This window comes from Primulina tabacum, chromosome 8 (genome assembly GCF_025594145.1).
Source record: "Primulina tabacum isolate GXHZ01 chromosome 8, ASM2559414v2, whole genome shotgun sequence".
Lineage (NCBI taxonomy): Eukaryota > Viridiplantae > Streptophyta > Magnoliopsida > Lamiales > Gesneriaceae > Primulina > Primulina tabacum.
Window position 1 is genome coordinate 37,224,152 of NC_134557.1, and position 23,903 is coordinate 37,248,054.

The 23,903-nt window shown below is 37.0% G+C and overlaps 1 protein-coding gene and 1 pseudogene across 1 annotated transcript; one reads left to right on the forward strand and one right to left on the reverse strand.

The window, feature by feature from the left end:
• Positions 1-1,435: 1,435 nt before the first annotated feature.
• Positions 1,436-15,341, reverse strand: LOC142552516 (laccase-7-like; annotated as a pseudogene).
• Positions 15,342-15,950: 609 nt separating this feature from the next.
• Positions 15,951-16,902, forward strand: LOC142554737 (serine/threonine-protein phosphatase 7 long form homolog). The gene is made up of 2 exons (XM_075665412.1): positions 15,951-16,709; positions 16,783-16,902. The coding sequence occupies exons 1-2, from the start codon at positions 15,951-15,953 to the stop codon at positions 16,900-16,902; spliced, it is 879 nt and encodes a 292-aa protein (XP_075521527.1).
• Positions 16,903-23,903: the final 7,001 nt, after the last annotated feature.

Sequence of the window (23,903 nt, forward strand, 5' to 3'; positions counted from 1 at the left end):
TTAGACTCATTAGACATGATCGATGCAGATGGTGTAGATGAGGAGGCTAGAGGTGATGACCAGTGAGCAGGCTCGGGCTAGTGGCAGTGCAAACCCGAAGACCTTATAGCTTACAAGATTTTATTATGCATGTTTAAAACTATTTACTTTTATTTTATTGCAATGGTTTTGGTGACTAGTAAGTTGAGACTTTTTATAGAATTTTTCAAATTATGGTGGATGTTTTTAAATTGGATTTTATGGTTGTGACATTTAAAATGATGGAATTTTAATAATATTTTTATTTTTAGTATGTGTGGTGACGTTATTTTATTTTAAGAATTATACTTTTAATAAATTAATTAATTAATAAGAAAATTTCAAATTTTCCGCAAATATCAAATTAATACTATTTTAAGACACGATTCGTCATACTCTATATATTGAAGAATAGTTGATACACAAGTGAGATACGAGAGAACAAAGAGAGAATATATAAAGCTTGGAAAATTTTCCGAAAACTTGCAAAGATGAAGCATCGTTGTTTGACTATATTGTTGTGACGTATTGAATACACTTGAAGACAACACCCATAAAAGGTGTTGATTGAAGAATTGTTTTGTTACTCCAAATTTCAGCTACACAGATTTGCATTCTATTGGTTTGGTTATTTTTGTTATTGATATTTTAGAATCTAACTTGCTTTCTTGACTTGTTAAGAATGATATTTTTTCAATTTTTCAATAGTATTGGTTTTGTAAACTCGATTATTTTCTAATGATTATTTTGTCATCAGGCATCGCACAAGTGTGTTCAATTGTGCATAATTATATCTATATTATTTTTAATTAAGATATTTATTTATGTGTTATATTATGATAATGCGTGTTGTCACGAGATGTTACAACGTCCGAAACAACAGTTATATTTGATACACACAATCCTTACTATTATGTTAAACAAAATTCTTTCATACATGAACTCGAGACTTTTAACCAATCATCTAATATCCAAGTTGGTGGAATAGACTAGGGCTTACTAATGGTGAACCCTATCAACATTTTCTCAAGTAAGTATGTCGTACTGGGTTTGCACAGTACAGTTTATCTAGCTAGTGTAGTTTGCAAGCTATTGTGTTAGCTTGAAGGTTTTACTTAGTGTACACCTAAATATAACGGTTAGAGATTCATCCATCAAAAACAAATAAACAATATGTTTACTATTTTGAGAAACTAGCACTACAAATCTCATTATCTAAAACTGAATTAGAGAGAGCCAACACGACGACTACAAATACAATTGTAGACATATCAAGCAGTTGGTTCCGATTCTACTTTTTATAAAACTTGAAGCAAACTTCGCAAGTTAAAACCATGTCCAAACCTATCTTCAGATTTGTTTCTTATAATTTTTTTCTTGCTTATGTAGAATCAATAATCAGAATAATGGTAAATATATTTCAAACATCACGACTACATCTGTGTTGTCACTCACGCCTAGCATATACCGGTCCCAATTTTAATACATGGCTTTGTTACAATATAATCGTAACAACAGCAACAATGTGAATCATATTCTAGAATGAAAATTAGCATTTTGGGAAATCAGGAGGGGGCGGAGGCAGCCTACTCGAAGGCGTCGGCCCGTTTTCGACCACGAATATCATGGCTAAACCCCACGACACGTGCAAATCCAGATGACAATGCATCAACCAAACTCCTGGATTATTGGCTCGGAACCTAATCACTGACCACCCTCCAACCGGAACCGGTATATTGTTAATCTCTTGGGGATTGACAAGATTGAACTTTTTGCTATCTCTAGCAGGGTCGAAGTTGCCAAATCCTTGAGCCAACACAAAGAAGCTGAGCCCATGGAGGTGCATGGGGTGATTCTCTGTCCCGATCAGAGCAGTATTTTGCAGCACAATCTCTACTGTTGCATTGAACTTCACTTTCTTGACTTTGGTAGATTTTGAGGTCATTATGAGCGCTTGATTGAGCCTGTTATTCGGGTTGGTGTAGTCAAATCGCAATGGAGGATTGTCGGGAAAATCTGTGGTGTATATCCCCCCAACATTTCTGTAGAAGGCCTCGAGCAATGACAATTTGGTAGGGAATTGGAGGGATACGTTGTTCATGCTTGAAGCAACTCTTTGGCCCAGCGGGCCCAAGCACGACGTGCCACCGTGGGCATCGCAAGGGACCAGGCCCAATCCAACCGTTACGAACATCCGTTCGTCGATCTTGTCGGGGACCCCGCTCCAAAAGGGTCCCGTGACAAGCCCAGTTAAGTTGGTGAAAAACCTATGTGCTGTGGGTGTATCATTGTACACAGGAAGAATTGGCATGATAGGCTTAGATTGTTTGGACCTTTTGTACTCAATGATACCTGTTGTGAACGTGTTGAAAAACTTCACGCCGGTCGCACTCACATAAGGACTTGCGGCCATATAGTATCGTCCGGGAGTCTGATCTGCGATTACTAGTACGTCCGCGGTCTGACCTTGTGGTAGCACGACCACATCAGTTACGTAGGGGTTCGTGTACGACGCATCAACAGCCACCACCTTCATCTTATGATTGGCTATCTTGAAGAACAGTATGCTATTGAGTGCGGCATTGATGATTCGTATGTTTTCCCTTTCTCTACCTTTAACTTCAATGTGTCTACAACATTTAACATTACAGTAATATATAATCACAACGTACGCAAGAAACTATATTTATACCAGAAATATTAAAATTAAAACGCAAATACTATAGCTAGCAATTTCATGTGTAACACTTACTGTCCGCGGAGCACGGGTAACGATCACCGGGTCGGCCATTTATCATATATGCATCGGATATCTTCGGCCCACCCCCGGTGGCTAATGCTTCATCTTCCACGTCTAGCACATTTTCGTTCCACAGTTCTCCTACAATCAGTACTTTAAGTAAATATTTGACTTCAACTCAGAAAAAAGCACATATAAACAACCTGAACTTAAGCACGTAAGACAGATATAATCAGTCAGTTGCATGCCACAACTAGAGATTGTGATTTAATATATAGTATAGATATAGGAGTCGGTACATGCTACAACTCTACACTTACCAAGAATAATTGGGACCTCCCTGTGTGGCTTAGGGAATGGATATGATCGACCGGCTCTTGGTTTGACGATCAGGGCACCATGAACCGTGGCTCGAAGCCATTTAATGTGTGCGTGCCACCATAGAGTACCCTCTTGACCAGTGATGGTGAAGCGGTAGCTGAAACTACGGCCGGGCCGAATTGGGCACTGGGTTGTATATTCAGGTCCATCATACCAACCGGTCAGCAGCTGGAAAACCCCATGCCTGCGCATCAAATATATACCAATTAGTAGTAGTCTTTCTTGTATTCACCAAATATAATTCAACTCCTGCAAAAGATTAAAAAATCAAAATATTTTATTGTTTATTCAAGAAACAGTAAACATCAATTGTATTAATTCAAATATGGAAGGTTCAAAAATAAATTAAATATGTGGTCGTTAGAGTAATTGACCAATCATCGAATGCCAATTAGTTCAAATTTGTTGACCTGACATTTTAAGGAAACTACATTCAAATTGTTTATGCTATCGCTGTCGGGCTTTCACATAGTTAACCATGTAGTTCAAAACTTTTTGGGGTGCGCCTTTTAATGCATGCACCAATAAATATATGATAAAAACTTGTGTGAGACGGTCTCACGGATCGTATTTTGTGAGATATATATCTTATTTGGGTCATCTATGAAAAAGTATTACTTTTTATGCTAAGATTATTACTTTTTATTGTGAATATCGGTAGAGTTGACCCGTCTCACAGATAAAGATTCGTGAGACCGTCCCACAAATGTATTCTTCCTTCCACATCTTTTTTAAAAAAATTAGCTTCCATTTGATTAGAAGTACATAATCAAACTTAGAATCATGACTAATTAGAACAACCGGAGAACATTTTTCTATGTAAAAAAAATAGGCAAAAATTTGTGTGAGACGGTCTTACGGGTCGTATTTTGTGAGACAGATCTCTTATTTGGGTCATCCATGAAAAAGTATTACATTTTATGCTAAAAATATTACTTTTTATTGTGAATATTGATATGATTGACCTGTCTCACAGATAAAAATTCGTGAGACCGTCTCACAAAAGATCTACTCAAAAAAATATCAATAGTCAAAAACAGATATAGAGAAAATGTATTAAATTTAGATTTTTTCCGATAATCAGCAAAATAATTTTGATCAAATATTTAAAAAAAAACGATTCTTTTTTTAATACGTATTTGAAAACAATAAAAAAAAATCTTCAAACAAAATATTTATAATAATTATTTAATTCCCTAACGTACCAATGAATGGTAAGATTATAAGGTGATTTATTGAAGACGTGGACCACTAGACTGTCACCCTCTTTTACGTGAAGAGTTGGGCCTGGAAGACTGCCATTTACCGCAGTAATTACTTGATTTTTGCACAGTCGATTGATGGTTAAATTTTGTACCTATAATTGAAGAAATAAACTTAGAAAATTAAAATTAACATCAAAATTTGTTAAAACTAATTTGTATTTTTAATCAGTCAAGTCAAAACTAAGCTGCAGTCTTATTCCAAATGGTCAAAATAAATATACTAATAAATTTAAAGTCTTCGATAGAATTCCATTACATATACCGTAGAAATTTCAAAATAATTCTATCCAAATGTCGAAATAATTTCGAAATATAAGATTTAAATCATCACACTTATTTCGGATAATTAGCTTTTGGATTACATTTGAGTTGTTGTATTGTTGTAATCAGTACCAATATCAATAAATATTAGCAAATCGACATTCGTTCAAAGCTGAACATATCGGAGGTGAGATAGTTGTGGTACAATTTCTTCCGTTAGGAAAGCGTTTTACACATGATGATTGAGTTTTCGTACATTTTAAAAAGTTCATGAAAGAAATTTTATTTCTTGATATATTTTTCTTTTTTATCTTTAATATTTTGCCTTTCTAGACATGAGAATAATCTCGAAACTGATGATATGATCTCGTATAAATTCAATATGTGATATAAGACTATATTTGTTATGACTTATAATATTTTTAAGATATGATATCATAATATCTTTAAGATATGATATCACAATATCTTTAAGATATTATCTTGTTTTAAAAAGAGTTTGTTTCCTAATGAAATTGTGTTTCTATGTTAAATAGGACTCAAAGAAGAAAAAACGAGAGAGAGGGACGATATAGAGCAAAAAACTTTCGGAGAGACAGAGATGCATTTGTACGAAGAAAATATTTTCTGATTGAAGCAATCTCGCGTCGTTGATAAAGTGTTGCTGTGAAGTGCTGACAACATCTGAAGACAACACCTAATCACTGTTTTGATTAGTGCGCTGATTTTTGAAGACTTTTCACTTCTCAGTTGATGCATCCTATGTATTTTGGTTATACGGTTTGTTAGAGGTTTAGGATGCAATTTGTTACTCGCCTTAATAAGGGAGTTGTTTTATTCTTTCACTAGTATTGGTTTTTGTAAACTTACAAGTTTTTCTAGTGAATTATTTTGCCCTGAGGCACCGCACAAGTATTTTATACTTGTGCATAATTTATCTCTCGTATCTCGTATTGTTATCATTCAAGTTGCGTGTTAGTGTGTCAAACTATAATTTTCGCTGCATGTTGTCGTGGGTGTTACAACACCTACGCACAACACCTACATTATGATACACACAACACTCACCCTCGTCACATTCACTCTGTGGAAACGGAACTTTCAATTGGTATCAGAGCCTCCACTTGACGCTACTAAGTGAGATCCTGTTTTGTTTTGTTTTCCAGGTGGAAAAGGATCATGGAAGCATCAACAAACAGTGTTTTTAGACCTCCCATATTGGATGGTTCAAACTATGCATTATGGAAAGTAAAGATGAGGGTTTTTATTAAATCAATTGAAGAAAGAGCTTGGCAGCGTGTACTTGATGGTTGGAGTCCACCAAAGATTGAGGATGCTGATGGAGACACTCGGCTCAAACCTGAAAGTACATGGACAATCGATGAAGTGCAAACGTCAAATTTTAATTCCAAGGCTCTCAATGCTATATTCTCGTCTGTTGACACAAGGATGTTTAATTTAATCACCAATTGTGTCTGTGCCAAAGAAGCTTGGGATATACTTCAGAAACATTGTGAAGGATCCGAGAGTGTGCGTAAAACTAGGCTAAGGATGGTGGCATCAAAATTTGAAAGCCTGAGAATGGAGGACAAGGAGTCTATTCTTGAGTATGATAGCCGGTTGAGACAACTTTCTAATGAAGCTCACAGTCTTGGAGATCCCATGTCCAATGAAAGATTGGTGAACAAAGTTTTAAGATCTCTACATGAGAAATTTAATGTCAAAGTTTGTGCAATTAAAGAATCTAAAGACACTTCAACAATCAACCTGGATGAATTAATGAGTTCCCTCGAAACTTTTGAGATGAATCTTGATTTACAAAAGAAGGATAAAGGGAAGACAATAGACCTTGAAGTTTCAACTGACTCTTATGATGAAATCCTTCAAATATATAAAGAAGTGAATGAATCTGATTTAGGTGAAGATTCTATCTCTCTAATTACTAAGAAATTCGGTGATTACTTGAAGAAAATGAGAGAGAAGAAGAAAATTGGACAAAAATATGTGTTGCCCAATATCACCACTTCTGCAAAAGCTCAAAAGTTTACTCCTATGAAAAGACAATTTCGACCAAAAACTGAATTGCAAATCCAATCAAATGTCAGAAATTTGGACTCATTACAATGCAGAGAGTGTTCTGGATTTGGACACTATGCCAATGAGTGTGCCAATCGACTTCGGAGAAACAAAGGCGTGGCTGTCACTTTGAGTGATGAAGAGTCTGATGATGATCAAGGATCAAATGAATCTGAAAATCACACATCGTTGTCTGCTGTGATCAAGGAGAAGCGTTCAATGCAAATCAATCCTTTAGGTGTTGCCACAGGTGTTGCAATACCTGGTCGCAACACATCTTCAAATTCAGTGTGTCTTAATTCTACAACCCTTGGTGAATCAAGTCAGTCTGAAAACCAAGAAGTAGATGATGATGAAGTCACTCTGGAAAGTGTGCAGACAATGTATGAAGAATTGTATGAAGACTGGATCAAAAGAAATAAAGTGAATGCAATTCTCTCCAAAGAGAACACTGAGCTGAAGTCACAAGTATCACGACTTGAAGTAATCTTGAGCAAGAAAGATCTGAAATTATGCAAAGTCAAGGAAGAGCTTGGAGAAGCAACTCAAATTCTTGCGAAGCTTAATTCAAGTTCATCCAAACTTGATTCACTCTTGATGATTGGAAAGAATGACAAAGCTGGACTTGGTTATACGAATCACCAGTTTGAAATATGAGAGTCTTCCAACACTGAAAGAAAACCAACTGTCTTTGTCAAAGGAAGTGCTGAAATCTCGAATGCTACATACACTGAAAAAGGTGTTTCATCAAAGAGGCAAATATCTACAAAGAAGTCCAAGTCCAGAAAACGCCACTTTATCTGCCACTATTGCTTTAGACCTGGTTATATCAAACCCTACTGTTTTAAACTAAGAGATGACTACAAAAGATGGGAATCTGAACAGGTGTTGCCACAGGTGTTATACAACACCCGGCGTAACACTGCCAATAGGAAACCATCGGTAAAAAGGGTTTGGGTGCCAAAGGCTAATATTCAATGTTCTGTTATTTATACTTCGTTAAAAACTAACATTGCAGGAATATGGTACTTTGACAGTGGCTGTTCACGCCACATGACAGGTTCTAAAGACTATTTGACTGACTATGTTGAACTAAGGAATGGTCATGTGACGTATGGTGGAGGTGCTAAAGGAAGAATAGCTGGCAAAGGGACCTTGAATGTTGATGGACTACCTAGTCTACACAATGTGCTTTATGTCGAAGGACTTAACTCAAACTTAATAAGCATAAGTCAACTTTGTGATGATGGTTTATATGTTAAGTTTGATAAAGACAATTGTGAAGTTTTTGATAATACTGATACATGTATTTTGACAGGTACAAGGTCGGCTGACAATTGTTATCAACTTGGAGAGGACCTTGTGTGCAATCATTCAAAAGTGAGTGAACTAAACTTGTGGCATCAAAAATTGGGTCATGCAAACTTCAAGACATTAAAGAACCTTGGTAAGTACGATGCTGTGAGAGGTATGCCTAATTTATCCTCTGGAATTCCTTATGTTTGTGGTGCATGTCAAAAGGGTAAGCAAACACGTGTTTCCCATCAAGTGTTGCAACACTTTGGGACAACTCGGTGTCTTGAACTCTTGCACATGGATCTTATGGGTCCAATGGAAGTGGCAAGCCTTGGAGGTAAGAAGTATTCATGTGTGTGTGTGGATGATTTCTCTCGCTTTACATGGATAAGTTTTCTTAGAGAAAAATCCGACACATTTGCTGTTTTTAAGAAATTACATGCTAAGATTACTAATCTACATGATTTGAGGGTTGGTAAGATAAGGACCGACCATGGTAAAGAATTTGAAAACTCACACTTTATATCATTTTGTGAAAAGAGAGGGATAACTCATGAATTTTCGGCCCCTAAGACTCCTCAACAAAATGGAATAGCCGAAAGGAAGAATAGGACACTGCAAGAAATGGCTAGGGTCATGTTGAGTTCAAAGAATATTTCAAAACGATTTTGGGCCGAGGTCTTAAACACAGCATGTCATATTTCAAATCGTGTGTACTTAAGGAGTGGTTCTACTATGACATCCTATAAAATCATCATGGGAAAGAGGCCAAACCTGAAGTACTTTCATGTTTTTGGGTGTGTATGTTATGTTTTGAATGACCGAGACCATCTTGCAAAGTTTGACTCTAAAAGTGACAAGTGTTTATTTCTTGGTTATTCATCCAATAGTCGTGCATATCGCGTGTATAATCTCAGAACAAAAACGACTATGGAATCTATTAACGTTGTTTTTGACGATCTTGCAGATCTAACGGGAAAAACAATCGAGGATGATATTGATGGGCTACTGAACATAAGTGAGACACTGCCTAACACAGATGTTGCACCCGGTGTTGTAACACCTGAGACAACACCTGCACTGGCAGAATCAAATGATGAACCAGGAGAGTATACTGAAAATGATGATGTTGTAACCAATGAAGGGATTGATATTCCCAGTAAGATTCAGAAAAATCATCCATCATCTCAGATCATTGGAGAAGCATTTGGAGGAATGCAAACTAGAAGAAAGGAGAAGGTAGATTATCGGAAAATGATGGGTTTAGTATGCATGACTTCCGTATACTCTCAAGTAAGTCATTCTTGTTTTGTTTCACTCATTGAACCCAAAAATATAAATGAAGCCTTAAAAGATGAATTTTGGGTTGATGCGATGCATGAGGAACTTGAACAATTTGTTAGGAATGATGTGTGGGATTTGATTCCCAGACCTGATAATGTGAATGTTATTGGAACCAAATGGATTTTTAAAAACAAAACTGATGAATCTGGGATTGTTGTGAGAAATAAAGCTAGGTTAGTTGCTCAAGGGTATACTCAAATTGAAGGAATTGATTTTGATGAGACATTTGCCCCTGTTGCCCGGATTGAGTCAGTCCGACTTTTACTTGCTATCGCTTGTCACATGGACATAAAACTATATCAAATGGATGTGAAAAGTGCCTTTTTGAACGGCATTTTGAATGAAGAAGCTTATGTAAGCCAACCTAAAGGGTTCGAAGATCCAAACCACCCGAACCATGTCTACAAGTTGAAGAAAGCACTTTATGGACTTAAACAAGCTCCACGAGCATGGTATGGTAGGCTTACTGAATATCTGTTTGACTTAGGCTTCAAACGAGGTGAGGTTGATAAAACCCTTTTTATTCAAAAAACGAAGCATGATATTCTTGTGTGTCAAATTTATGTGGATGACATCATTTTTGGTGCTTCTTCTCAAAAGCATGTTGATGAATTTGTTAAATGCATGTCTACCACATTTGAAATGAGCATGGTAGGAGAATTAAGTTTCTTTCTTGGAGTGCAAATTAAACAAATGCATGATGGTATCTTTCTGTGTCAATCCAAGTATGCCAAGAATTTGGTGAAGAAATTTTCTACCGAGAACACTAAACACATGAAAACACCATTGGGGTCGACTGAAAAATTGTCCAAAGACGATGTTGCTGCAGGTGTTGACAACACCCAGTATCGCAGAATCATAGGCAGTCTTCTTTATTTAAGTGCAAGTCGTCCCGACATCATGTTTAGTGTATGTTTGTGATCCTAAAGTCACTCATTTAAAAGCCGTCAAAAGAATTTTGAGATATATAGCCGGGACAGTTAACTTAGGTTTGTGGTACACCAAAGAAAAAACACAAATCTAGTGGGGTTTAGTGATGCTGACTGAGCTGGAAATCTAGATGATAGGAAGAGTACCACTGGAGGATGTTTTTATTTAGGTAACAATTTGGTGTCATGGTATAGTAAAAAGCAAAATTGTGTATCTCTGTCCACTGCTGAATCTGAATATGTTGCAGCTGCTAGCTGTTGTTCACAACTTTTGTGGATGAATCAAATGATTAAAGACTATGGTTTCAACAGTGACACCTTAATTGTATACTGTGACAATTCAAGTGCAATTGATAATTCAAAAAATCCAGTACAACACTCTCGAACGAAACACATAGACATTAGACATCATTTTATTCAAGATTTGGTTGATAAGGGTACAATTCGAATGGAATTTGTTAGAACTGAGAACCAACTGGCTGATATTTTTACAAAACCATTGGATTTTGAGAGATTTTCCAATCTTAGGAAGTCTCTCAGCTTGTGTGCACAATGATCGCTCACGGATGTTGTCCTCGGTGTTACAACACCTGTGGACAACACTCAGCATGCATGTGCATTTTATTTTTAGGATGCTAGACATATTGCATACATCCTGTTTTGTGTGAAGCCTGTACAAGTGAAGGATACTGAATGGTGTGCTCTCAGTTGTGAATCAAACTTTCTATCAAAATTTTCTAAAGTATGGAGTGTGCTCAATCTAAGTCATTAAGCTGTGAGGATGTTCGTGTACCACATGATCTTGTCCAATGTAGAAAATGACTTAGAAAATTCTTGAGCAATAAGGTGGAAAAAAAAATTGTTGTTTAGAAGAAAATGAAAAAAGCTACCTAGAGGAGTCCAATGAAGACCGTTCTTCTAGTGTGGGAGCTACCACTTCTAATTCAAAATACAGATGGAAAAAGCTACCTAAAGAAGTCCTATGAAGACCGTTCTTCTAGAGTGGGAGCTACCATGTCTGAATTGAAAATGTTTAAGAAAGTTTGAGTCCAACTTGTGAGTGTTGCCAAGAGGTGTTGCCAACACCTAAGTACAGACTTATCACAGTTTGATCACATGCGTGTGCATTTCATTTTTGATCATATTTTAGGCATAAATTTTAAGTTATTCATACTGCTGTTATGTGAATTCATCATGACCAGTGGGCTATCAGTTTTTAATTCATGAAATACGAAGAAAACCCTAACCGACTTAATTTTGAAATTTCTTGATTTCTAACTGTTTGTGGGGTTAATTCGACGTGGTGTTTTATCCTGCCTGATTTCTTGAAATAATGATGGCACTGTTTCAGAAAGTTACCGTTGGGTGAAGAGTAAAAATTGATTTGGAAAGATGCTGCAGTTGCGGCTCACCAGAATGTTACCGTTGGAGGGGTATATTTACATGATTAGGATTGAATTAGGATTAACTTTACCGTTTATTAATCTTCCTCACATTTTAAGATTTCTCCTGCTCTCACTATTCAGTTTCTGCGCGAATTAACTCTGTTCTTCGCAATTTTCTGTATTCTTCGAACTACTCTACTTTCTTTATTCTTGATTTCGCAGATGGCTGGCTTTGATCCTCATGACATTAGGAGTGAAATGGCTGCAAGCATGCATACAGAGTCACCTGACTCAACACCCACCGCCGAAGCCAATGTTGGGGGCCTGGAAATTGTGGGTGTGCCAGGAGAACCAACTCCGCTGGAAGTAATCGCCCCTGGTGAACCTGGGAATGAGATAAACGTTGAGAATCCACCGGATTTTGAAGCCCTGAATAAAGCTTTTCCCCCTGCTCCTATGCGCCGAAGGTCAAAGAGACAAGCAGGGTTCGATCCTGACTTTGTTCCAACCAAGAAACCACGGGCATCTACCTCCTCAAATCTTCTGGACCCTGATTTCTCATCTGAAGACGACTCCAATGATGATGATTTTGAGTTGGTGGCTCGCCCCAACTCAACATGTTGCAGAAGAAAGAGTTCCTGATGAGCCTGTAGAAGATGAACAATCTCTGGCCGAGTTTCTTGCTCACCTTAAGGAAGAAAAGGCTGCCAAGAAACAAATTTCTAAGGATGATAAACCTGATTCAGAAATGATGAAGGAGTTTGAGCAAAACCGACCTGGAGCTTCTTCCTCTTCATCGTCTGTATCTGACTTTGAATCTGAGGAACAGGGTGATGCTGAATCTGAGGATATTGGCTCTGAAGCTAGTGCGTCTTCTGATGATGTTGCTGCTACTGCTGCCCGTGTTGAGGTGGATGTTGACAACACCGAGCACCACATTGACTCGGCTGACTATGATTTAAGTAAGTCTTTTTCCCTCAAATTTTATTCTGAGGATGCCTTGGCATTATGGCCGCTGTTTGTTCAAAGAGAGCTGATTGAGGAGAAAAATATTGATGATAATGCATATGAAAAATACAATTTGATTGAGTTTCTCAAGAACCGAAGGTTGCTATCCACAGTCACTACTGTTATGCCCTACTGTCGCCGTGTAGTGTTAGAATTCTACTGCAATCTCCTGGGCAGTGTTGGAGATGAGGAATCGGTGAAGTATGGGAGAGTGTTTGTTCGTGATCGTATCTACAAGTTCTCACCTTCTGTGATCAATGCATTCTACAACACTCCGGATATTGAGGAAGTTGAAGAGGATCTGGACATAAATGCTGTAACCTCTGTACTCACTGGAGGCCTGATCAAAGTATTCCCTGATTATCCCAAGAAGTTGAGTGCTGCTAATCTCACTTCTTTTTTCTCCGTGCTGCACAAGACATCAATCTGGAATTGGACATCGTCAACCAATTCTACTACTGTGACTAGATCTCAGGCCCTGGTGTTGTTTGCTATTGGTACTGGAAGGGTCTTTAACTTTGGAAATCTGGTGTTCAGGACAGAATTGCAATATGCTGAAGGAGACTTCAAGAAAACAAAGCTGCCCTACCCTTCACTGATTTATGGAATCTTGGAATCTCAAGGTTTCATTAGGGATATTGATGAAGATCATTGCCCTGTCAGAGATCCTCTGAAGATTTCTCCTGCTTGTTTCAAAGGCAACAGAAAGATCGATCTGCCTTGGCTGCATTCAAATGTTGCTCCGGATGTTGGCAACACTGATAATACAACATCTGAACATGTGCCTGAGACAGCTGAACAGCCACCTACAGATGTTCCTTCTACTGGTTATGTCACACTGTCTATCTCCTCCATTCAAGCTCAGATTGCCTGTGGTCAACAACAGATTGAAAATGCCAAGAAAACCATTGAACATTATGAAAATCAAGTGGCTGACTATGAGCTTCTGCTGGGTGAAAGTGTCCATTCTGGACAAAAAAGGGGAGTAGATACAGATATAGCTGGAACCAGTGGAGCAAAAATGGCTGATGATGATGGCAGTAATGAAGGATAATGAGATTTTGAGTTTTTTTTTCTCTCTTGATGGTTTTGGTCTCTCTTGATGGTTTTAGTATTTTAGTTGTCCTTTTATTCTCTCTGAACTTTGTCCCTCCTGATTAATGAACTATTTCGGTGTTATGATCTGAATGTTGCAACATCTAACATACAACACCTGTGTGAACTGTATTTTTCATCAGGGGAAGGCTTAACGGTAGAATTCAGGGGGAGTCAACTAAAGTTGGCTGAGTCACTGATTTGCTAACTCAGGGGAGCTGAGCCGTACAACCATTTTTGGGTTGTTTTGTCCAGAAAGGCAAAAAGAGGGAGATTGAAAGGAATTTTATTCCTTGATATATTTTCCTTTTTTATCTTTAATATTTTGCCTTTCTAGACATGAGAATAATCTCGAAACTGATGATATGATCTCGTATAAATTCAATATGTGATATAAGACTATATTTGTTATGACTTATAATATTTTTAAGATATGATATCATAATATCTTTAAGATATGACATCACAATATCTTTAAGATATTATCCTTGTTTTAAAAAGAGTTTGTTTCCTAATGAAATTGTGTTTCTATGTTAAATAGGACTCAAAGAAGAAGAAACGAGAGAGAGGGACGATATAGAGCAAAAAACTTTCGGAGAGACAGAGATGCATTTGTACGAAGAAAATATTTTCTGATTGAAGCAATCTCGCGTCGTTGATAAAGTGTTGCTGTGAAGTGCTGACAACATCTGAAGACAACACCTAATCACTGTTTTGATTAGTGCGCTGATTTTTGAAGACTTTTTTCACTTCTCAGTTGATGCATCCTATGTATTTTGGTTATACGGTTTGTTAGAGGTTTAGGATGCAATTTGTTACTCGCCTTAAAAAGGGAGTTGTTTTATTCTTTCACTAGTATTGGTTTTTGTAAACTTACAAGTTTTTCTAGTGAATTATTTTGCCCTGAGGCACCGCACAAGTATTTTATACTTGTGCATAATTTATCTCTCGTATCTCGTATTGTTATCATTCAAGTTGCGTGTTAGTGTGTCAAACTATAATTTCCGCTGCATGTTGTCGTGGGTGTTACAACACCTACGCACAACACCTACATTATGATACACACAACACTCACCCTCGTCACATTCACTCTGTGGAAACGGAACTTTCAGTTCATTTTACAATTACAATCATATATAGTTTTTAGTAAAACGACAAACGTTTAATCATACATTAACTTTCCAAATTAAATTATCTGAACTTAAGAAGCAGGTTAATGAGCAGCAAATCAATGTTTTCTTTTTTAAAAAAAGTTTAATGCTCAAAGTAAGGCAAGAAACCTTACGTGAAAAGAATGCTCAACCAAAGCTGCTGAAGCAAATGAAGAGGACGAAGCCAGTGAAGCCAAAGCGCAAGCAAGCACGAACACAAGATTCATCATTGATATTTACTTGTAAATCCTCGACTTCCCACGCAATTTTCTGCTAATAAAGTTCATACATAAATTCCTGCGGTTGCAGTAAAAGAATAATCTGAATAAGAGAAACATACGAAGCAGTGTCGGAGGAATTTTCCAGGGAAAAGTAAAAGTGATTTTATGGGACTTTTCTATTTCTTGCAGAACGTGTCTTCACAAATGTACAATATATATATATATATATATATATATATATATATATATATATATATAATCGCCATATTAGACTAGTAAAATTCGTGTAGAAAATGTCAAAGGTAGGACCTTGCAAGATATGAGTGTAGATAACAAAATATATATAATGAACTACCTAACTTGGAGTCAACGTCATCAGTGGTGGAGTAAGGTGTTCATTTTTATATAAGGTTTTTTTATAAATAATTTAAATTTTAAATTTAATTTCAAAAATAGCTTTAAAAAAATTCAAATATACTGTAATTCGTGCTTCGTAAAGACGGGCACGGATCATGTTCCACGTTGGAGCACCCGTGCTTACGAAGCACGGACGCTCCACGTGAGCAAGATCCGTGCTTCGTAAGCACGGATGTTGCTCCACGTGGAGCCTCCGTCTCCACTCCCACCTTATCATGCTTCTCCACCTTATCTTTCGTTCTCCTCTTCTTCTTCCTCCATCCCTTACTCGTTCAGACTCTCTCAGATTATTTCTCTCGTGAATCTTCCAGTCTCCTTTCTTACCTTATAACGAAGTTTAAAAAATCAACAATTTATATAAGAATGGCAGATAATCGAGCTCCAGAAGATCCCAGTGTCCTCTATTTACAAAAGACACATATGTCGTCTAAAGTTTCTTCCGAAACTGTTGATGATATTGTCAAAGTGAAGAGGTCAGACAATTTGATTTGGAAGTTATACACCGATAATTACATACACAATCGTGTACTTGCATACTTGGATGATATTGGTTTTTATGGAGTTTTAAAATGTGGGTCACAAGTTTTTGATAATCATTTGATTACTGCTCTTGTTGAACGTTGGCGACGCGAGACACACACGTTTCATTTTACATGTGGTGAAGCAACTGTCACGTTACACGATGTTTCAATCATTTGGGGTCTAAGAATTGATGGTCAAGTAGTCACTAGAATACATGTCTCACATACAGTTGAGGAATGGCAATATATATGTTTGGATTTGTTGGGATTTGTACCATCATCAAAACATTTGAAAGGTGGTCATTTGTCTATGACTGCACTACACGACCATTGCATGTCTAACCTTGTTAGTGATGATACTTCAGAAGTAGATGTTATGAAATATACCCGTTGTGTTGCGTTAATGATTATTGGAGGAATAACATTCCCTGACTATCAAGGAGGGTCTGCTAGACTCATTTTTTTGCAACTGCTACGGGATATTGATAACGTAAAGTCTTACAATTGGGATAGTGCTGTTTTAGCATTTTTATATCGTGAGTTGTGTAACGCAACACGAATAGAGAAAACTACAATGGCTGGACCCTTATATATCCTGCAGGTATAAATAAAGTAATTTGATTATTTAAATCAATTTTTTATTATTTGTGTTTAACTATTTTTATTATTATAAGCAAATATGGGCATGGAGCAGAATTAAATGTCTTAACCCCGATCGAGATGGGTTAACATTAGTTGTACCTCTAATTGATCCAGATGCTATTATTCTAGTTTCTCCATATGGTGCACGGTAATATTTTAAATTTATTGTGATAATATCATGTATATCTCTTATAATGTTTTGATATATAATTGTATTTGTTAAATTATATGTGAAAAATTGAATTTAGTTACACACATTCGCCCACACATTCTGTAAGAATTATAAGGGATTTTCTAGATCGTATGAATAATAATGAGGTATTATCGAATGTTTAATATTTTATTTTGATTTAATGATATTAAATATATTTATGATTAAATGTATGTAAATTTTTAACATCTATATTTTTCACAGTTTAATTGGATCGTTTATCGGAAGAATGACATAGACGTGAAGACGATTATTGATTCATACGAGAACAAAATTTGGCGATGTGTTTGTCCCCTTATTTGCTTTGACATCGTGGAGATGCATCGTACTAATCGGGTGATGCGACAATTCAGAAGACGACAATCAATTCCAGTGTCTGCCGTCGACAACGATGATCTGCATAATATCACGAGAACAAGTCATCGAAACACCAATTTGGGAGATTATCATAAAAATTCATTTGAGTAGTGGAATAGTAGGTTGAGATATGTTGCTAAAAGGGTACGACACGGGCGTTCGATACAAACTGACGAAGACTACTTTGAATGGTATAATTGAATAATTGTACGCATCATATCATCTACAGTTAATGTCGTTGGTTTTCAACCATATCCGTACAATATTTTTGCTGGACACTTTAATGTCCAGCAAAATTTCAGTACGCCTTCTCCCTTCTCCCACAGTCAGCATTCGGGTGGGGAAGTGACATGGTTAGACAACCAAGTGGGTATGACACTAATATTCTGTCAACTCAGCTGAATACTGCAGGGCCCTTTACTTCTCAACCTGGTTTTTTTAGTGATTCAGGGATTGCTGACTTACGTTTGTTTGGTCAGCATCATAATCAAACTTCATCTTGGTCGAACATACAAAGTTTCACATATCTTCCCCAAAAAAATTATTGAAAAATGATGGCATTTCAGAAGTGTTTGAAAGAAATGGTACAGTCTGCCTCTGTAAAGTGTCACGAGGTGGTTGCCGAGATGATGTACCCTCATCAGGATTTGAAAATGTATTCACTTAATCATCATCATTCACTTCTTCTTCTTCAGATTCGTTATATGACATATCGGGTTCAGAATCATTCCTCCAAAAATCATCATTGGTGGTCAGATCCGGACAACGAGCACTCGTATCTAATGTTGGATTCGGACAATATGGAGTAGGATTTTGTTCCGAAGAGATATTGATATATTGATCCTAAGACCCACTTACATTATCGAAATTTATATTACCGAGTCCTTCAGTAACATGTGGAACATAAGATTCTAGATCCTGGAAACCACCATATATAGAAGTACCTGGTTGGTTATTGAACCATGAATCGGATGCATGTCGAACGTAGGATTCAGGATCATCAAATCCAACATGATGCTCAATTGAATTTGCTTCCACGTATAAATGCAACATATGCATATTGTCACATTGCATTATAAACTATAGAGCATCATCATCAACGAGATTGAATTGAATTTAATTCCAAGATGATTCTCCATGAATGAATATTTGATTGAAAACTTCAGAGAAAACTTCATTGAATCGATTCCTAACATTTTATGCACAACTTCAATCAACTCCAACAAATTAATAGATCGTGATACTCGTATCGGTCTAACAAATGAAATATTATATTCAATCGATTCTTTATCGATAACTACATGACCACCAAAATATACGAGTACATCGATATTAGACATTTTGACGAGGAAATTTGAGAGAACAATTTAATATGAATGCTCGAATAACATATAGAAGGATACTGAAAAAAATTTAAAACGACGAGAGAATTTATACAATATATTTCGAACTTCAAAGCATTATATAGATTACAAAAGGAGTATAAAAAAATCAAAAAAATACGTAATCTTATCAATAATTTAACCGACATGTTTCAGAAATCAGAAGTCACGTGAAAGTTTTGTAAAAATAAGATATCAAAAGTCACGTGAAAGTTTTGAAGTGAGATACAGTAAAACTTTTTCAAAAAACACTGGTGGAGCATATGTGCTTACGAAGCACGGATATTGCTCCACGGTGGAGGATTCGTCCCTACCAAGCAGGATCTCCACCACGTGGATTATCCGTGCTTACGAAGCGCGGATAGTGCTCACGTGGACCGAGCAACCGTGCTTCGTAAGCATGGATTACAGTATTTCTGCAAATATTTTTTTTAAACTATTTTTGAAATTAATTTTTATTTTTAAATTATTTATTAAAAAAACCCTTTTTTACTCAGGCTAGAATTTTCTAAGTCAAGTTGAGCTAGTAAGCTAGTATTGGCAAATATAGTCCTCGGGCTACTGAAAATCAGATAAAATTTTATGTATAAAAAATAGAGAAAAAACTGAGCCACCCGGGGTAGAGCAACACATGACTCCGCCCGTGAACACCAATGAATGATTACTTTTCATTTTGTTTCATCTTACTAAAAAAATATATCGTTTCATATTTTTTTTTTGGGGGTAAGTTTTCATGCCCAAACCAAGAACGTAACATCGGAACCATCCTCAAAAGGTCATGACTAAAATTTCGAAAAATGTTTAAACCTCCGAGGTAAGGTACATAAATATTCAAAAACCATCTATTTTATTATGAATACAAGTTTTTATAAATCAAAAGTGAATACAATGCAGCGGACTCAAAATATTAAATCAAAATAAGCTAATTAAAATAAAAACTAAACTTCTTGAAACTACAAAATATTCGATCAACTTCTACCCGTCGCAAAATTTTTGTTTCTTCATCCTCTATGATTTCTTCTTCGCTCTTACATAAGAAGAAATAGAGTTAAGAAGTAATGTGCTTGGAAAAACACTCAACAAAGCCGATAAAACATGATATAACATATATCACTTATATAATTTTTGAAAACATAAAAATACCATAACTCAAACATATAATTAATCTTATTTCTTGCAGAATAATTCTGAAACAAAATAAAAATTTAAGTGCCGAAAATCCTCAAATTTCTCGATGGTTACTGATATCAGTCCTTCAGAATTAGCCCTCTTAGTCATAAAGTTTGAACATCGATTCACCCACCGAATAAAGGGTCTGTAATTCCCATAACAAAGGTTTTCCAACTTGTTTATTCTGGGATGAGACATCACAATTATCGAAAGTACTGACTAATAAATACTCATGTATATAATCATTTCTCTTTAATTTATATTAAAATATACTTTTTTTAGAGTGCTTGACTTTAAATATTTGGTATATCTAAATTCACATAAATTAATGGCAATCAAGAAAATAGTTTTCTTCCAATCTCCTCCGAGAACCGACCGATCCGATTTTGAAAACACTGGTTTGGTGATCAAAAGAACACTTCAAGTGTCATCATACATCATATGAAGCAGAATATAAAGCAGCAAATTCAGCAGCATGACAAGCCTTGTGGCTTAGAACTACTCATGGTAGAACCAATTATAGATGTGCGCAACATCATTTCATTGGAGAGCTGTGTTAGGTGAGTGGGGCCAATGTATTTATTACTAAACGTGTCAAATTTGAAAACTCTATTGGTGGCCAGCAGAAAAGGAAAAAATTTTCTTTTGTTCATACGGAGGATTGCACCTATAAATAAGTGCGTCATCCGTATTGTTTAATCATCCCATTCATAAGCTTTTAAGCTTTAGAAAACAAAGAGTTGTGAGTATCTCTTGTGTGAGTTAGAGAAAATATTTTTTCTCGGTTATACTCGAGTTGGGAGTGTGAGATATTTAGTGTATTGTTGTATACACTTGTTGTAATATTTCTCCTATTATAAAATATCTGCAGTAGCTCCGTGGACGTAGCCTATTTTGGGTGAACCACGTAAATCGTTGTGTTCTTGTTGATTGATTATTTTATTCCGCAATTTGGGTACTATATTATCTTCGTGGTCGGCATCGCTTCGGGGTAATTTTCCAACAACTGGTATCAGAGCCTTGTTGTAAAAATTCTTAAAAATTCTGAGTATGCTCTGTGGTTGCAGCTTTGTCTGATCTTCCACATCAGAAAAGATTTTTTTAGATTTTTTGCTAAGGCTAGAGAAGTGATGGCCGGAGATGATGGATCGGGACCGGGTATCAACAAGTTCGATGGAACAGATTTTTCGTTCTGGCAGTTACATATAAGAGATTATCTGTACAGTAAGAAGCTGTATCAACCTCTATCAGGAAAGAAACTGGAAAAGATGGAGGATGATGACTGGGAGCTCCTTGACCGACAGGTTTTAGGTGTCATACGATTGACCCTAACAAATAACGTGGCGCATAACGTGGCGGAGGCCAAAACCACGGAGGAGATGATGTCCATTTTGTCGGACATGTACGAAAAGCCATCGGCAAATAATAAAGTACATCTCATGAAAAAGTTATTCAACTTGAAGATGGGAGAAGGTGCTTCGGTGGCAAAACACATAAATGAATTCAACACGATTGTCTCCCAGCTGACATCAGTGGACATCAAATTTGATGATGAGATTCGGGCACTTATTCTTCTGGCGTCTTTACCAGACAATTGGGAACCGATGCGGGCAGCGGTTAGCAACTCTGTTGGAAAAGGGAAACTACAACTCAATGATGTTAGAGATCAAATCCTTGCTGAAGAAGTTCGCAGGAAAGACTCGAGTGAAGCAACATCATCGAGATCTGCTCTAAATCTTGATAACAGAGGAAGAGGCAAGAGTGGTGAAAGGAGTTCCAACCGATGGCGCGGTAGATCTAAATCAAGAAATGGAAAAGACAAAAATATCTTTGAAAAGAATATGAAGTGCTGGAGCTGTGGTGAGACTGGTCACCTGAAAAAGAACTGCAGATCAACGAAGAATAATGCAAATGCTGTCACTGAGGAAGTACATGATGCTCTTCTATTATCCATGGAAAGCCCTGTTGATTCTTGGATTATGGACTCGGGAGCTTCGTTTCATACCACTGGTGATCGCGATGTATTTGATAATTACATCGCTGGAGATTACGGAAAAGTTTTCCTGGCTGATGGAAAACCCTTGGAAATTGTTGGTATGGGTGATGTTCGAATGAAGATGTCAAATGGATCTATCTGGAAAATCAACAAAGTCAGACATGTACCAAAATTGACACGCAATCTGATCTCGGTGGGACAGCTCGATGATGAAGGCCACAATGTGACTTTCGGTGATGGTTCCTGGAAAGTGAACAAAGGAGCCATGATTGTTGCTCGAGGAAAGAAAACTGGAACACTGTATATGACTTCCAGTTGCAGAGACACACTAGCAGCTGTGGATGCTAGAGCCAATTCAAGTCTATGGCATTATAGACTTGGACATATGAGTGAGAAGGGAATGAAGATGTTGGTGTCAAAAGGAAAGCTACCAGAATTAAAGACTGTTGAACACCAACTATGTGAAAGCTGTATCCTTGGAAAGCAAAAGAAGGTGAGCTTTTCAAAAGGCGGTAGAGAACCAAAAGCAGCAAAGTTGGAGCTGGTTCATACTGATGTATGGGGACCATCTCCTGTGACATCCCTTGGAGGCTCGAGATACTATGTCACATTCATTGACGATTCGAGTAGAAAAGTTTGGGTTTATTTTCTGAAAAATAAATCTGATGTTTACGAGACCTTTAAAAGGTGGAAAGCCATGGTGGAAAATGAGACCAACTTGAAGGTGAAGTGCTTACGGTCTGACAATGGTGGAGAATATGAAGATGATGAGTTTAAAAAATATTGTGCACAGAACGGGATCAAGATGGAGAAAACCATTCCTGGTACACCTCAACAGAATGGTTTAGCTGAAAGAATGAACAGGACCCTGAATGAACGAGCAAGGAGCATGAGATTGCATTCTTGATTGCCAAAATCATTCTGGGCTGATGATGTTAACACTGCAGCATATCTGATCAACAGAGGACCTTCGATACTGCTTGACTGCAGAATACCAGAAGAGGTATGGAGCGGCAAAGAAGTAAACCTTTCTTTCTTGAAAGTGTTTGGATGTCTATCCTATATTCATATTGATTCAGCAAGCAGAACAAAACTTGATCCGAAATCAAAGAAGTGCTTCTTTATTGTTTATGGAGATAATGAGTTTGGTTATCGTTTCTGGGATGACCAAAATCGGAAGATCATTCGGAGCAGGGATGTAATATTTAATGAGCAACTTCTGTACAAGGACAAGTCAGACATTGGAGCTGGAGATGAATGTCCTGAAATCAAGAAGACTGATGAAGTGCCATTGACATATATTCCTGTGAATGAATTGAAAACCAGTAATCAGGAAGATGAAGAAGAAACTGCACAAGACGATGACCCACAAACTCCGGTGATTGAACTCAGGAGATCTTTGAGAACCATCAGACCACCTGAAAGATACTCCCCTGCACTTCACTATATTTTGCTGACAGACAAAGGTGAACCGGAGACCTATGAAGAGGCAATGCAATATGATGATTCAACCAAGTGGGAGTTGGCCATGGAGGATGAGATGGATTCACTGTCATCCAATCAGACGTGGGAGTTGACAGAACTTCCACAAGGCAAAAAGACGTTACATAACAAGTGGGTGTACCTGTTAAAAGAAGAGCATGATGGTAGCAAGCGGTACAAGGCAAGACTTGTTGTAAAAGGCTTCCAACAACGGGAAGGAATTGATTACACCGAAATTTTCTCTCCGGTGGTTAAATTAACCACTATCAGGACAGTACTTGGACTAGTGGCGAAGGAAGACTTACATTTGGAGCAGTTGGATGTAAAGACTGCGTTTCTTCACGGTGACCTAGATGAAGAAATTTATATGAAGCAGCCACAGGGCTTTGAAGTACGGGGAAAAGAGAGAATGGTGTGCAAACTTCAGAAGAGCTTGTACGGTCTCAAACAAGCTCCAAGATAGTGGTACAAGAAGTTTGATGGATTCATGAGTGAAAATGGTTTCCTAAGGTGTCAAGCTGATCACTGCTGTTATGTGAAAAATTTTGACGGTTC

Excerpts from the sequence above, each read along its gene's own strand:
- LOC142554737 (XM_075665412.1), top strand. The coding sequence starts at position 15,951 with ATGGCAGATAATCGAGCTCCAGAAGATCCCAGTGTCCTCTATTTACAA. Across the intron at positions 16,710-16,782 it reads GACCCTTATATATCCTGCAG|CAAATATGGGCATGGAGCAG; the intron begins GTATAAATAAAG and ends TATTATTATAAG.